Source organism: Vanessa tameamea, chromosome 14 (assembly GCF_037043105.1).
Source record: "Vanessa tameamea isolate UH-Manoa-2023 chromosome 14, ilVanTame1 primary haplotype, whole genome shotgun sequence".
Lineage (NCBI taxonomy): Eukaryota > Metazoa > Arthropoda > Insecta > Lepidoptera > Nymphalidae > Vanessa > Vanessa tameamea.
The window spans coordinates 10,314,322-10,330,195 of record NC_087322.1 but is presented as its reverse complement, the minus strand read 5'-3'; the positions used below and the strand labels follow the sequence as shown (position 1 = coordinate 10,330,195).

Here is a 15,874-nt window from a genome sequence, read left to right as displayed (position 1 = left end):
TTACCGTGATACTCCATTTTGATAGGTATGTCCTATAAATTGTGTAATTATTAAAGTCAATATCGTTTATCACATTCTGACATTCGAACCTCGTGTTCTTAAGTGAGGTTCGAGTTTCTTCTTACAGAATATCTCAACTGGTCTTTCCCCCATAGTATCTAAGCGTTTAAATCACTGATAAAATCAGTGAAAATCATTGTATGTGCACTAGAAGTAAGGATAAACTTATAACGCCAAGATTCCGACTCTGCAAAGTCAATGAATCCTTCTTGGGGTAAGGTATCCGTTTCTATAATAAGATTCCGCAGACATTTTTATTTTGCCGTTTCATAAATTCAAATCATTTGTAAAAAATACATTGGTAAAGAAGGCATATTATTCAATATGACACATTGCAGATGAAAAAAGCGTAGAGTTAATACTTGTCAACTTCCAGGCAGGATATATTGAATAAATATATAATTGTATTTAACTAACATGACTGTATATTTAAATGTTGAAAAAGAGTAACTACTGAGTTTGTTGCCGGTTCTTTTCGTTAGACTCTACATTCCAAACCGGTGGTAGCTTGACTTAATATAGTTTGTTAAATGACGATACAAAAGTGCTTGTAAAAGCCTACTTGAATAAAGTATATTATGATTTTGAAAAAAAATTAAACAAAACGCACAAATTTGAAAGATCAACTTCGATTATTTTACCATCTTTCAAATCGGTATAACAAATGACGCAACTTTAAATTTGAAACATATTAAATTTAATGTCTGAGTTTTAAATTTCTAGGGCGAAGACCAATCCAACCCTAAAAGAAGATCCTGAATTAGCTCAATCATTTGTAGAATGGTACGAAAAAAATAACCACGTTGGTGGACAAATTGATCCAAAGAAGGGGAAATCTTTAAAAGGTTTAGAAGTGTTTTCAAATTGTGAAGGAGAATTTATGCTTAACTGGAAAGGAAGAGGTTATACGACTATACTTGATATTCTCTTGGTAAGTTTGATGTAATTTGAATCTAAAGACATTATTTTTGGCTGTAGGTGTATTTAAGTAACACGAAACAAACAAATAAGTAATTTAATATTTTAAAGCCTTTTAAACCACAGCAGAAATAAATTAAATAAAACAAAACTTTTCCAGAACAAATATCCTGATCCCTCAAAAGAACTACCAATCGAAATACATCTTAAGAAAGAGGTCGAAAGCATAAAATGGCGAACAAGTAAACCAGGTCTGGATGCCGGAAATCCTCTGGTTCAAATCAAATGTAAAGACGGCAGTTTGTATGCAGCGAAAAGCGTCATTGTTACTGTATCCCTTGGAGTTTTAAAAGAAAGGTAACAAATACCAATTATTATAATATTTACAACATTAATAGGAATTTACGTAAAGTTAATATTGATTTAATTTTTAAGGTAGAGTATTATTAATTATATCCACAGTAAATCACGTTCTTCTTTTTAAAAGGGATTAAATTTATATGATAAAAAAGTGGTGAGAATTCTTTGGTCATCTGATTGCTATCACATGATGAAATTTTATATGAATGTTTTATGAATAAGCATTATAAAGTCATGATGATCGTAGGAACATTGATATAAGCATTTAACATTTGTCTTCGACTTGTTTATTATCCAAGAGTTTAAGTACTGTCTCTCGTAATATAACTACCATCAATTTCAGACACCACCAATTATTCAACCCTCCTTTACCCTCTGAAAAGATCAATGCAATCAATAATCTCCAACTCTGTGTGCTCGACAAAATCTATATTGAGTTTACAAAGCCATGGTGGCCAAAAACACCAGCTTGTTTCAATATTTTGTGGAGAAAAGAAGATAAAGCCAAATTTACAAGTGAAGAACAATGGGTAACTGAAATTCCTGGTTTCAATACTGTGGAGTATCATCCTAATTTGCTTTTGGCTTGGATTTATGGAGAAGGGGCGAAGAAAATGGAGAATACCAGCGAAGAACGAGTTAAAGCTGGTGTTTTTAAGCTGTTGGAAGTGTTTTTCAACAAGGAATTCAATGTAACACCGGTGAAATCTATTTTAAGGTGAGTATCAATGGCTGTGGCAAGACAATTTGTTTTCTACGAAATTGCATGTGATTGGTTGCAACTAAGATTCCAGTATATTCAAGTGATTTATGAATTAAAATTGATAAAAAGCGTGGAGTTACTTATTTCACACATATTTTTATTGTGTTTGATTGTAATCTATGTAACTCGGTGGCAAAGAGTAACTATTGAGTGTTTTATGTTCCTATGAACTTACTTTATATAAGGATATATAATATATTTATAACAAATAATTTTCATAATTAATAATATGAACCCGTGCGAGGCCGGGATAGGTCACTAGTATTATATAATTTTACAAAATAACGATTCAAAAATTATTTTAAAAGATGACTTGAATAATTTATATTGCTTTTCCTGTGTAACTGGATAGAATGATATAATATAATAAAAATATCTTTTGGTTATTTCTATGAAAGTTAGGTTAGTGGCTTCAAGTAATAAACTATGTACGCCGAACCTTTTAAGCCCTAATTTACGAATGTGAATTATATACTAAACATAATATTGACTGTAACGCTTTATACTGACAAATGTGTGCAAATAATGTTGCATGGTATTTCAGGTCGCAATGGGCGTCAAATCCTCTAGCTAGAGGCGCGTATTCGTACCGCAGTGTTGCCACAGAGGAAAATGGCGGTAGTGCTGTAATTTTATCCGAACCGTTATATCACGGCAACAATTTCCCCGTCGCTTGTTTCGCGGGCGAGGCGACGTCACATCATAGACATTCAGCCGTCCATGGTGCCGTGGAAGCTGGATTCCGAGAAGCTGAAAGATTGATTGCCAGTTTTACAAAATAATTTTTAGTATTATACAAACGAAACCTACTTTTAACAAAAAAAAATTTTTTTTTCTATATCATTTGGTGCTGGTGGCAATAATCACATACTTGTGATGAAATAATATTTTTTAAATTTTATATCAAGTTTTTATGTGTTGTAACAGAAATAAAAAATATACATTAAAATAAAAATTATTTAATTAAATCTAATATACATAATTTTATTGAAATTATAAAATGAAAAATATAACATGAAACAGTGCATATTATTATACTATTGATAATATTGAATATTCTATTATTATTAATATTATTATCACATTGCTTGCTACGTGTAAACAACATCGGATTGGATAGTTTCAGTGCTAATAATGTTGCCATGTTCATCGACATCGCACATCATAATTTCAACTGCTTTATTATTTTTATTCTGTTTGTCTTCTGAATCATCTTGTACGTCGTTAACATCACTATTTTTATTATTTTTAAGTGATATTTCAAATCTTTGCGGTGACGTTTCCGTGGCAACTGCTGTTTGTTTAAGATTAAATTCAAACTCATTTGTTAGCGACTCCTTCGGCCAACTGTAACCATCGACAATTTTCTTGGAGACATCTTCAAATTCAAATCTGGTTGTGGTTAAACGGTACATGCCATCTTCACTTATTTGATACCTGCAATAGAACGTAGATTATTATAGTTGGTAATGCTCTTCAAGACTAGACTGAGCAATTAGTTATTTTACCGCTAAATTTAAACTCTTTAATTGCTGTTTTTTGTAGTTTAAAAGTTAATAAGCCTGTACACTATTGATATATACTATTCGCCTGTAATATAACAATTTAAGACAGGATTTTGAGCCAGCAGTTGAGACAGTTTTTTAACAAGTTGCACTATAATGCTCAGTTCTTCTCACTCAATTATGTAATGCTCGAATCTGAACTGTTAAACAGGTGAACGGTCTCGGTGAGGGATCACTCTAAGATTAAAATACGTACCTAAATCTACTATGTCCAAACGGCCACTGAGCCCCATGAACTTTAACAAGATGCGTAGTCAGCCTCGTCCCTCTCGAAAAGATTTTCACTTCCTTCTCAGGACACATGTGACATGCATACTTCTTCTTGACTTTCTCCTTCTTAACTTCTTCTTCTGAATTACCTTCGGATACTTCCACGTCACTGCTGTCTTCTTCGCGTTTCTTTCGCTTTTTCTTACTCGTGTGTGTTGGAATGTGTTTTCGAAGATCCCATTTCGTTACAGCTCTAGAAATATAAATTACATTATTTTAATTAAAAAAATATAACTGCGCGCTAACAAGAACGGCTTTGCGCTACTCTTTCAAAAAGTAACATCTACTCATCACTTTTTCTAGAGTCAAATATGTTACTTATAGTATTTGCATTCCTGTGATCTTGTAGTGTATACGACCAGTATAATTTTCGCAAAATAGGTAGAACACCAAAATATTGTATCTCAGTTAAGCCTGGGAAATAAAGATGTCATTCCGAAGCACATGTAAAGAACATGTTGCAACCACTTTTGCAAACCAGATCTGAACCAGACCAGAGGTGTCGGTAGCGCCCCTGCTGTAGGTCACCTGTAGGGGCAGTGCGGGCAGGCATGCGTGCGCGTGTGGTCGGCGAGGTGGCGGTAGCGCACGTGGTGAGCCAGCGCGGCGGGCGTGGGCGCGGACATGTCGCAGAGGGCGCACGCGTACGCTGACACGTGTTGTCTCTCGTGTTCGCGCATGAGGTACTCGCTGGCGCACGTGATGCCGCACATGCTGCACGAGAAGCCGGCGCCCAGGTGAACGTTCTGGACATATAGATTATATAAACAACTGAATAATAAATTAATATAGGTGTTCTTCTGTAACAAATAGTTTGTTTTTTTATATTGAATGACATCTAAAGTGGTATAGTGTAAACAAAAAACTTAGACACTTGATATGTGCACTGGACATGCTTTGCGCATATTAAGGAGTAATTGCTCCAGCTCCACATTTGTTGATTCTTGCAGAGTTCATCAGTCTGTTAATAATATATAAAATATGTCTTCAATGATTTATCAAAAAAAAAAATTAGACGGTCAAAATGTTAGACTCACCTGTCTAAGCAAATGGTCACTCAATTTTCTATTACAAGCAAAGTGATGGCCGCAGTGAAAACAGGCAATAAGTCGCTCGCGTGTGTGGGAGCGGACATGCATGGTGAGCAACACACGCCGAGGGAACACCGCTCCGCAGCCAGCCCATGAACAGAGAAATCCATCAGTGTTGTTTATATGCTGCTTGACATGGTCCAAGAATACCTAAAAGCACACAATAAAAACTATTTGCATCTATTCAGTCTATATAAGTCAGTCAAGTTTCTGCATAAATTACAGCTGTTTTAAATTACAAGGTGTCTCATGGAGAGATAAAGCTATGCTCTACATACACTTTGATCAACTAACCGTAATTACTAAATATAATTATTAAAAATCTTATAAATATAATTTTTGAAAGATTTTTTATACTGACAGTACCCCTTAGACAAGAAAAGTTTTAGAAGAATAACTTAGACAATATTACTCTTCAGAATATGTAATATAACACTTTCTAAACTTGTTTACCCTTAAAAATGGAAATGGTTAAGTTTGTAATAGATAGATAAATAACATACAGTTAGAAGAAAAAACATTATAATAATAGTATTAAATTACCTGTATAGAATTAAAACTCTCTGAACACCCAACCCACATACAACAATGTTTACTCTTCAATGGAGGTATTTGATTTCTTTTAGTAGAGTCCTTTTTGCATCTCTCCAATTTCAAGGTTGCTCTCCCATTAAAGCCAATTGCTAATAATCGTGCATGGTACGCATGGTAGTTAATATGACGTACCATCTCATTGAAATCTGAGGTACTATGGCCACAAACATCCCATAAGCATACATAGTCCACTGAAAGCACAAACATTCTGATATAAAAATTTATGAATATTTTCTATTTAAGGCTAGTTATTTAATCTCTTATCTGCCAGCAGATGACTAGCATTGGTTATTAAGACATTTTTCATTAACTATGTCAAATACATGTATTTTGTAACTGCTTGAAATCATTTACAAAACACATTAATTGAATGTTGAACGTGCTATTTACTATGGATAGCAAAACACTATCATTAACTTGACTAATCTTAAGAATAATTGTAGCAGCTGTTTACTGATATTTATAACAAGCTGTTACCTGCTCACTTTGATGAGCATTATACAAGAAAAGAGGGATGGATCAAAGCATATCATAAAATGTATAGCCTATAACCATCTATACTCTATTCCAACCATAACAGGAAAAAGCTAAATAAACATTTGACATGGATATCATTGGTCGAGAGCTTGATTAATCTATGATATTCACTATGGATTTGCGAAAAATGGCATTTTGAACATCAACAAAACTGTTGTTGGAATTTTAGAAGTAAAATTAAAGTGGAAATAAGTAGTTAAGTGAAATGGTGTTGTATTATAAATAAAGATATATTAATCATAAACTCTTAGTAGTGCACAACATAGCTGAGTTATTAGCAAGTCGCTTGAAATATGTAAATCTAAGGTTTGTTTATCTTTTTTCTTACTTCCATTAGAATGGGCTATACATACAATATTGCATCTATTGGTCATAGTTTTATATGGAAACATTCAGTAGTTTTACAAGACACACAAAGAAAAAAACCTTTATACATGTATATATCCATTACATGTTAGAGTTAAAGTTTATACACACACAGTAAATAAATACATGTATATAACAAGTCTTTAATATAAAATAGATAAGGTCTTTCTTTTTTAAAGTCTCATATATTACCATTTCCTTCTTTATCTATAATGTGAAGATCAGAAGCATGTGTAGCAACATGCTTCTGAAATTGTTGATAGTTTGTGTAGTAGGTCTTGCATGTCTGCCATTCACACAGCATTTGTAGGTCCTCCTCCCGTAATCGGCGCAAAGGCTGTTGATCATTTAAAATTACAAAATTATCTTCAACTTATCACCAGTCATTGTAAACTTATATATATACAATCAAAATATCTGTTTCTGCCTATATTAATTAATTAGCCCGGTGAAATGTTATATTTAATGGAATCACCAACTTATATAACTGAATTATATGTACTTTTATTAAACCAGGATTATTTTACGAGGAAAAAAACCTTAGGTTGGTATGAATAACAATTGACTATAATATAATTTATATATAGGACTGGGTAAATTAATTATTTTCTATTTACCACGGCCTTTGGTTCTATAGCTGGCTCGTCGATTCCAGCTGGCACAGTAGCATGATCGTCTGCTACCGATAGCAAAAATTTCTTACGATGTGCATTTGTTTCACATATAAACTGTATATCATTTTGGTTCTGTAAGGAGAGCTTTTTTGGATCGTTTTGATGTTGAAGCCATTCCATACAACGGACCAATTTTAATTTTGTTGTATCTGACTTTACATTATTTTCCTCCATTATGTATTCTACAAATATTACTAAAAATACTAATATAAACTTATTTATTTTGCTTTACATTAAAAACATATAATCGTCATTTTGATGAAAATAGTGGTTTAGAAATATATATTTTACAAGTTTTGGCAAATTGTTGACATTATGAAAATTTGAAAATAAATACCATTTTGACAATATGGTGTTGTAAGATCACTATAATGATCAAGTTATTATCGTTAAAAATAAAAACATATTATTTTGCAACTTAGTTAACACAAATTTCAATAAAATGATTTATATAATCAATTTATATAAAGTGTAATATTACAAGTCTTGATAAGAATTATCTAAAATAATATGTGGATCTATTACGTTTTATTACGTCGAGAACTCTGTCTTTCCGTTTTTAGATGTTCTCGGTTACTTCTTTCTAAAAAATAAACATACAACATTAATAACAAAGAAAAAAAATTAAAATAAATAAACGCACTTCTTCTATTTTACAATCTAATACTAATTGTATGTTGTAATAAACATAAAAACAAACATTTATTTTAGTGGAAAAACTTTAGCCGAGGTTTTAATTTATTTTACAACAGAAAACTATAAAATGTAATCGCATAAAAATATATAATATATAATTATGTAACATACTACTGAAAAGAATTAAAATAATTTGTTACTTGCAAGAGCTGTTAAGAAAAATATTATAATTTAAGGAAAGGGACTTTAATGTAGAAATTATATTTGTGCTAAATTTTAACTTTAACAATAAAACTATTTATGGATAATTATATGATCAAAGCAAATAAGTTATATAATACAGTTATGTCACATTTTTATAATATAACATAAATATTTGTTTTTGTGAATGTGACATAAACTGGTCACACCCGTATCGTTTAAGCTGTCTTGCTTGACAATTCATTCAATATAATATAAAAACGTGCGTGCAAGGCAGCAAGCGCGTAAAGTTCGACGTATTTGCGGCTCAACAAGAGTCCCCACGTTGCATTAAGTATCCCTTGTCGTCGGCATTAGCTGTAATCCCGGCGTTTTGTTCGCGGGCGACGAAACAAACAAATCTTCACTACGGCGCTGATGAAATCAACTGTAACTCTAGAAGAAGTAGTGAATAAATTAGATCACCTTGCTTCACCGTTATCAACCAGAATGCCTAACATCAAAGTTTTCAGTGGTAGCTCCCATCCCGATTTGGCGCAAAAAATCGTTGACCGTCTCGGAATTGATCTTGGCAAAGTGGTAACCAAGAAATTTAGTAACATGGAAACGTGTGTGGAGATTGGTGAATCTGTGCGAGGCGAAGATGTTTACATCGTACAGAGTGGAAGTGGTGAAATTAACGATAATCTTATGGAGCTACTTATTATGATAAATGCTTGTAAAATAGCATCCGCATCCCGTGTAACCGCCGTCATCCCGTGTTTCCCTTACGCTAGACAGGATAAAAAAGACAAAAGCAGGGCTCCTATCACTGCCAAACTTGTCGCTAACATCTTATCAGTATCCGGGGCAGATCATATAATAACAATGGATCTTCATGCGTCGCAAATTCAAGGTTTTTTCGATATCCCCGTCGATAACCTTTTCGCGGAGCCGGCTGTATTGAAGTGGATTAAAGAAAATATTCCTGACTGGAAAACTAGCATCGTCGTATCGCCCGATGCTGGTGGAGCTAAGAGGGTAACATCGATCGCGGATCGCTTGAATGTTGAGTTTGCCCTTATCCACAAAGAACGGAAAAAGGCTAATGAGGTTGCTTCGATGGTACTTGTAGGTGATGTAAAGGACAGAATCGCTATCTTAGTTGATGACATGGCAGATACCTGTGGAACTATCTGTCATGCTGCAGAAAAATTAATAGAAGCTGGAGCCACTAAGGTATATGCAATTCTAACTCATGGCATTTTCTCTGGTCCTGCAATTTCTCGTATCAATAATGCCTGCTTAGAAGCTGTGGTTGTGACTAACACTATACCCCAAGAAAGGCACATGCAAGACTGCCCTAAAATACAATGTATTGATGTGTCGATGATGTTAGCAGAAGCTGTTCGGCGTACGCATAATGGAGAATCTGTTTCCTATCTATTTTCTAATGTTCCATATTAGTTTAATCTTTATTTTCAATGTTATTAGATTAAGGTCTCCAACATCAGTAAAAGCTGCTTGTCAATTGACTATAATTTTTTTATTGTTATAAAAATATTGTCTGTTTGCTACAAATGCTAATTCTGATGATAGCTTTATTCAAAGCAATAAATCAAAATGTTGGAACCATCATTTAGTTTTAGATATAATCTCATTAAGTTAATATAAGAATAGCATTGTTTCATAGTAATGTCAATGCATAAAATGTTTATAAAAGAACATTTTATTTTATAAAAAATATATATTGTTACAAAATTTTCATGACATAAGTATTTTTCACATTGTGTAAATGTAAATCTTACCTGCCATAAGTATAACAGGTATTTCGATAAACTGTGCATTTACATAAATATTAGTATAATGTGAGCAATTTTTGTAAAGAATTTCTAGATTTCTTTATATTTTATATACAGAAATATTGAAATTCATTCAGCCTTTACAAGTATTCACTTATATTTTCAGTTATTTCTTTTTTTTAATATTAAAAGACATGTTTTTGCATAATGAATTAAAAAGAATGGTATATATATGTATAGTTTGTAAAAATTAACTAAAATATACACAATGGCAACTTAAACATAGCAAATATGTGGCCTTTAATGTTATATGTTCTAAATGAAATTAGTTGTAGCGAGTATCTGTAATTGGTTTTTATGTTGTATGTAAAAAATTGTATGAATGCAAAAACTAAAGAGAAAAAAATATTTTTTTTGGCAATTGCTTGTTGCCCTTTTATTAGCATATATTAAGATTTTTTTTTTTCTAAATTTATAAATCTACAATAACCTATGTATATTTGGTCCATAAACTAAGACATTAATAAAAAAAAATACAAAGCTGATTGTTTTTTTCTTTTGTCAATAATATTTTAAAAACCATACTTAGAATTTGACATGAGATTATGAAGCACCTAATAATAAACTTGAAAATTTATGAATAAAGTTCGACTGGAAATGTGCAGTTTATAGACACGTTTTTTAAGTGCAGCGATGGGGCAATGCAACTTGTAGTTATAACAGCCGTTTTAAATTAAGGATATTAAAAAATTAAAGTATTAGTATATACGGACTAAAAATCTTTTATATTAAATTAATAAGTTAATATAAAAATATTTGTATGAAGCACATTGTTTGTGTCATTACATCATAAAATATATCTGCTAAGTGTTAAGTCTTGACCTGGGGTCAATTGACAGTGATCTGCAAACGTTTGTGGGCGCGCCTTGTTTAATATCTATTAATAAAGAAAACAAAATATTGATTCTATATGTACTTCATGTCATATCAATTTATTATGTGTATATCACTTTCCATATTGTTGTTAACCTAACCACTAATGTTTTCATATTTCATATGATAGTCTATTGCTTTATTTTTAAATATCAGGAAGATTTTTAATAGACACGTATTTCGTCAGCCAAAAGACGTTAAATTATAAATAATTGCGTCTGCCGTTTTTTATGAAACATTTTTTTATATATTTAGATTCGTTCAAAGTAGACTTTTATTTGCACTTTGTAAGCGTCAAAAGTAGGTTGAATGCAATGCGGCGTATCACCAAAATTAAAATACACGATAATTAAAAATATATTTTACAATATAAAAATATGACAAGCGAAGTTTTAATATCTAATTTATATATGGAGAGAGCGACACAAATACTTATTTCAATCATTCGTCATGTCATGTGTTGTCTTCCTATCTAGATTATAAATAAAGTCGTTAAATGAGACGCACTGAAAATATTTTCTTATATACATTCATGTTATAAATACGTTTCTACAGATATAAAACACATAAGCTAGCTAGTAACCAAGAGCCGTGATAGCCCTGTGAATAAAATAATTTTATGTAAAACCGGGTCGTGAGTTCCAACCTGTGCAATGTACATTTAAAATATTAAATAATTAACAAATATTTTTGGAATTATTTATTTATATATTATTTTGGTACTATTTGATCCTACATAGTACCAAAACAAAGTCACTTCCCGTTGTCTGTTTGTCCCTATGTATGCTTAGATCTTTATGACTAAACAAAAGATTTTGATGCAATTTATTTTAGAAAGATAGATTGATTCAATAGAAAGGTTTGTATTTTGTTTGTTTTGTTTGTATATTGGTTAAACAAACATCTTTTTTGCGCTTACATTTAATCTTACGATATAGATCAAAATAATGTACTACAGTTTTGTACACCTTAAAAAGGTCTACAAAAAAGTTTTCGATGTTATTTGTCTATCTCTTAGGGATAACCTACAACAACCATTTTTTATCCTTTACTTTTTACGAGAAATAAAGGCTTAATTACGAAGCGATTTCTAAGCAAGACAGCATTAATCCATATCCAATTAAGTACCTTAAATACATTGTGCATTTCATATAGATCAATGTGGTCCTTTACAGCATTTAATTTAAATCTATACATTCGAAGATATTACAGATTTGCAAATGCAGGGACTATCTATATATATGGGCAGGGATAGAGGTTTGTATCTAATGACATTAAAGCTGTGGACGTTGTGTATAAAGCATTGTACGCATGCGAAGCCAGGGCAGGTCGTTAGTCTTAGAATAAAACATACAAATGGATTTACAGAAGTCGCATAAGGTGCAACTGAAGGGCTTATCGCTAAAGAGTTCTCTCTTCCGGGCAAATTTTGTGCAGAGGACACATAAAATAAAAAAAAACCTTTAGAGCTTTCAATAATAACGCTGATAATAATCCGAGTTATTCTGAAAAAAAAAGGGAATAAAACTTATATATATTCGGAGACCTTAGCGGCGATTTAATTAAAAATAATTTATTTATTTATTTGCATTTTTATAGAATTGCTAATATGCCTTTTCTTAAATTGGATTTAAGTTTCTACAGCTTATGTTAGAAGTGGGCAAGGCAAAGACAAAGGCCCAAGGGGATGGTATTGATCCTGCTATTTTTATTAAACGCTTTGTAGGCTTTTATGTCGAGGTCCTATTAAGGGTAATTGCCAATAAAAAAAAAAAACATTTTTCCGGTATTCATTTTAAGTATTTACGAAAAATCATCCACGAACACCTCGTTGATATTTTTATCAACCATTCTTAGTTGTGCCGATTATAATACTTAAATATATCTTATTCGCGCCATATGTTATCATAAGTTTATCATCCAATTGTAATAATATAATCAGGGCAGAGTATTTTCGTATTCGAAGCCTTGTTTTGTAACTCAATTATTAGATTTATTTTTAAAACAATAAAATATTATTATTTTTGCTGGAAGTTAAATTATAAACAGTCAAATTCCTCAAATATAAGCAATAGTTTTTTTTCATAGATCTCGTGAAGCACAACTTTTAGTGTGCCATTTTAACAAGTCAATCAATTTTAATATACCGCAGACCGCTTCCGCATATTGAAGGTCGTATATATACACTTAGCATTAGCACACCGTAAACAAAGCTCGCGCTTAGCCGCCACCGAGTTTTTTTAAATTAAATTCATCTTGTCCTCGAAAGAGATAGGTTGTAAGGAAACCGGCTTACAAGCTATGTCATTCTGTATCTCAGAGTATATTATAAGATTTATGAAGAGACGTATTTTTCTTAATATTACCTTAACTAACCGATTTAAAAAAGAGCACAAGATTAAAAGTTGACAAATGCTATCAAGAATAAATAAGTTTATTAGACAACATTTTTAATATTAAATGTCTGATTGTGAGATAAACAGCTTAGTTAATATTAACCAAAAATTTTCCGTAACCGTTAAGATTGCAAGCTGACGTTATAACTTATATTATGTGTTTGTTTTCGACAGTATTTGTTGGCTGCCAGATAAAACAAATGTTTTGAAAACATTTTAATGAGAGCTTTATTGCTTTATACGACAATATTTCAAAATTCATAAATCTAATTTCTGTTATTTATTGGTTCATTCAGTATCATGTAGAAAGTATATTTATACGACGATATAGAGACAATTATTCATAAACTACGAATTTCCAACATTAATTCAAAAGTAAGAATAATAATAATATAAAATAATAATTTACAAGTATGTTGTTATGTGTACTTTTTGTGATTGCGTACTTTAATTTGTAATAATATGACGAAATACGAATGACGGTTAAACAAAAAGTTTTGAAGATTAAATAAATAACTAACTTTCAAGACATGGATACCAATACTTTGACACTTTCGTTGTTTTCAATAATTTCTGATTTAATTATAATAATATAAATAAATAATTAAAAAAAATCTATTTCAATAATGATAGTATAATTGTAATTATTATTTAAATACAAATAACAATTTGTGACGCAATTTGCGTACGTTCTGCATAAGCTTCGATAAATAAATGACCTCTTCAGGCCCCCCTATCGTCATAATAAAAACAGATAAGATTTGATAAATAAACAGTAGTAAATCTACGTAGCTAAATTAATAGCAATTTGACAAATACATTTAATTACCGAGATCACTACGTAAATTAATTGATGTGACGCAAATTACAAACGAGAACGAATTTGAGTTGATAAAACCCATAGAACTTGTTAGTTAAGCCAGCTAAGGTACCATATCAAAAAATACTATGTGGTCAGCTGTAGCAGTAGTCATCAATAACGCGCATTTAAAAATTGTAATGTCGTTCTAAATATTTGGGCAAGTTTCAAGTAATAACAAAAATGGCAAATACAATACCATCCTACAACTGTCATAGCTTGGCTCACCTTTACGGAGTTTTGAATATGTCACTTTTCAAAGATTCCAAACTCAATGTCTCGCTCTTTTTTGCCTTTTTGATTGGACCGATAACAATAATACCTAATCGATAATCTTTGTAATTTAATGTTTATAAAAAGCTTAAAAGATATACTAAAATACGTTAACATCTTAAGTTAGAAAAAAGTATATAATTTTAACATTGGCCACTTGTTTCTTTTCCCTACATAGTTATTAAAAATAACTCATAATATTGTTTATCTTATTAAAATGTTAATTCACTATTAACTACAACGAAAGAGGTAATATATTATAATAATATATATTGATCTGATAATGTTTATTAAAAAAAAAAAAAAAAAATATCATGGCTACATGGATCGGTCCGAGACTGATTAATTGAATAATTTAAGTCATTAATTTTTGACACAGTCCATTGTAGTGAATAATGAATATGACTCAGCTGAGTAACAAGTGGTATAGTCCACAGATTGACCAATTAATTTAGTAGCTTATTGATTTATTCTCTATTAAGCATGTCCCACAATCAGTCTTTTTAATAAAAATAAGGAGGTAAAATCACATATATACATTTTTTAGTCACTAATTAAACCTTACTTAATTACTCACTAATTAAAAGTTACTATTATTTGATGAAATTGTTTCCGAAAGCAATGAATACTGTTCTTTCTTTATCATTTTGGTTTCGAAAAACCCTCTTAATAGTAACATAAGATTTGTTAACACTTGTGTATTTAATGAAAATAAAACACACTCCAATAATTAGTACACTTCAACTTATGATATTCGGACAGCTTAACGTTGTGCTAGGAATTTATTAAAATAAGAATTTATTAAAATAAACGAATGAGATCCTTTGGCGCATCCCACCTTTTCAATGACAAAATAATCGGAAGTCAGTTTACAACTAGTAAGTTAATATTATTGCATACAGCGTAATTTAATAATATGTAACGCTTGACTAAACCAAGCCAAGCTTTGGAATTGAATAGTGTTGGATATCGATAGTCCACTCTCGATAGACTATCGATAGTTAAGGCGTAAGCGATACTATCGATAGTATTGTCACGTGTCAATACTATTGATACTATCGATAGTTTTGCAAATACCATTACTTTGAACCTAAACTATCGATAGTTTTGTGCTATCGATTGCCAGTAATTTCTGATAGTATTACTTTCTCAAGATAACTAATTTAGTAGGCCAACTATAGTGTATATTTAAATAAATGAAATTAAATTTACCACAATATTTGTTTTTAGAATAAGGAATAATGAAAAATTTAAATGTGAAAAATGTTGTCAATGTTTTTTGTTTGATTTATGAATAAACATTATAAATACTCATAACATTAAAAAAACTTTTAGGAGGAAGGTGGCATTACAATGAAACTTTTTTGTAGTAATCTTGAGTGTAGCGATTAGAATACATTACTTACATTAAAAAACCAATACTATCAAAAAATCGGTGGCTATCGATACTATTGATATTAGCAATAGTATCGCTACTATCAATAGAATTGATTACAGAGAGCTAGCGATACTATCGATAGTATTGCTCACGGAGAGCTATCGATACTATCGATAGTATTGCTCACGGAGCCATCGATACTATCGATAGTATTGCTCA

The 15,874-nt window shown here is 31.1% G+C and overlaps 3 protein-coding genes across 4 annotated transcripts in view; 2 read left to right on the top strand and 1 right to left on the bottom strand.

Annotated features, from left to right (window-relative positions):
- The window catches only part of LOC113398520 (spermine oxidase-like), a 34,440-nt gene extending 31,494 nt beyond the window's left edge, over positions 1-2,946 (top strand). For both annotated transcript variants that reach the window (XM_026637289.2, XM_026637288.2), the window contains exons 4-7: positions 784-991; positions 1,139-1,335; positions 1,682-2,056; positions 2,646-2,946. In XM_026637289.2, the coding sequence (XP_026493074.2) occupies positions 784-991; positions 1,139-1,335; positions 1,682-2,056; positions 2,646-2,883 (1,018 nt within the window). In that variant the 3' untranslated portion in view covers positions 2,884-2,946. The remainder of the gene's footprint in view (positions 1-783; positions 992-1,138; positions 1,336-1,681; positions 2,057-2,645) is intronic.
- A 125-nt stretch (positions 2,947-3,071) lies between these two features.
- Positions 3,072-7,493, bottom strand: LOC113398519 (histone H4 transcription factor). The gene is made up of 7 exons (XM_026637287.2): positions 7,142-7,493; positions 6,717-6,861; positions 5,571-5,812; positions 4,974-5,177; positions 4,465-4,682; positions 3,863-4,129; positions 3,072-3,538 (listed from the first exon to the last, which is right to left on the bottom strand). The coding sequence occupies exons 1-7, from the start codon at positions 7,370-7,372 to the stop codon at positions 3,193-3,195; spliced, it is 1,653 nt and encodes a 550-aa protein (XP_026493072.1). The 5' UTR covers positions 7,373-7,493; the 3' UTR covers positions 3,072-3,192.
- Positions 7,494-8,248: 755 nt separating this feature from the next.
- Positions 8,249-10,358, top strand: LOC113398563 (ribose-phosphate pyrophosphokinase 2). Its single transcript, XM_026637353.2, has one exon. The coding sequence runs from the start codon at positions 8,453-8,455 to the stop codon at positions 9,479-9,481; it is 1,029 nt and encodes a 342-aa protein (XP_026493138.1). The 5' UTR covers positions 8,249-8,452; the 3' UTR covers positions 9,482-10,358.
- The last annotated feature ends 5,516 nt before the right edge of the window (positions 10,359-15,874 follow it).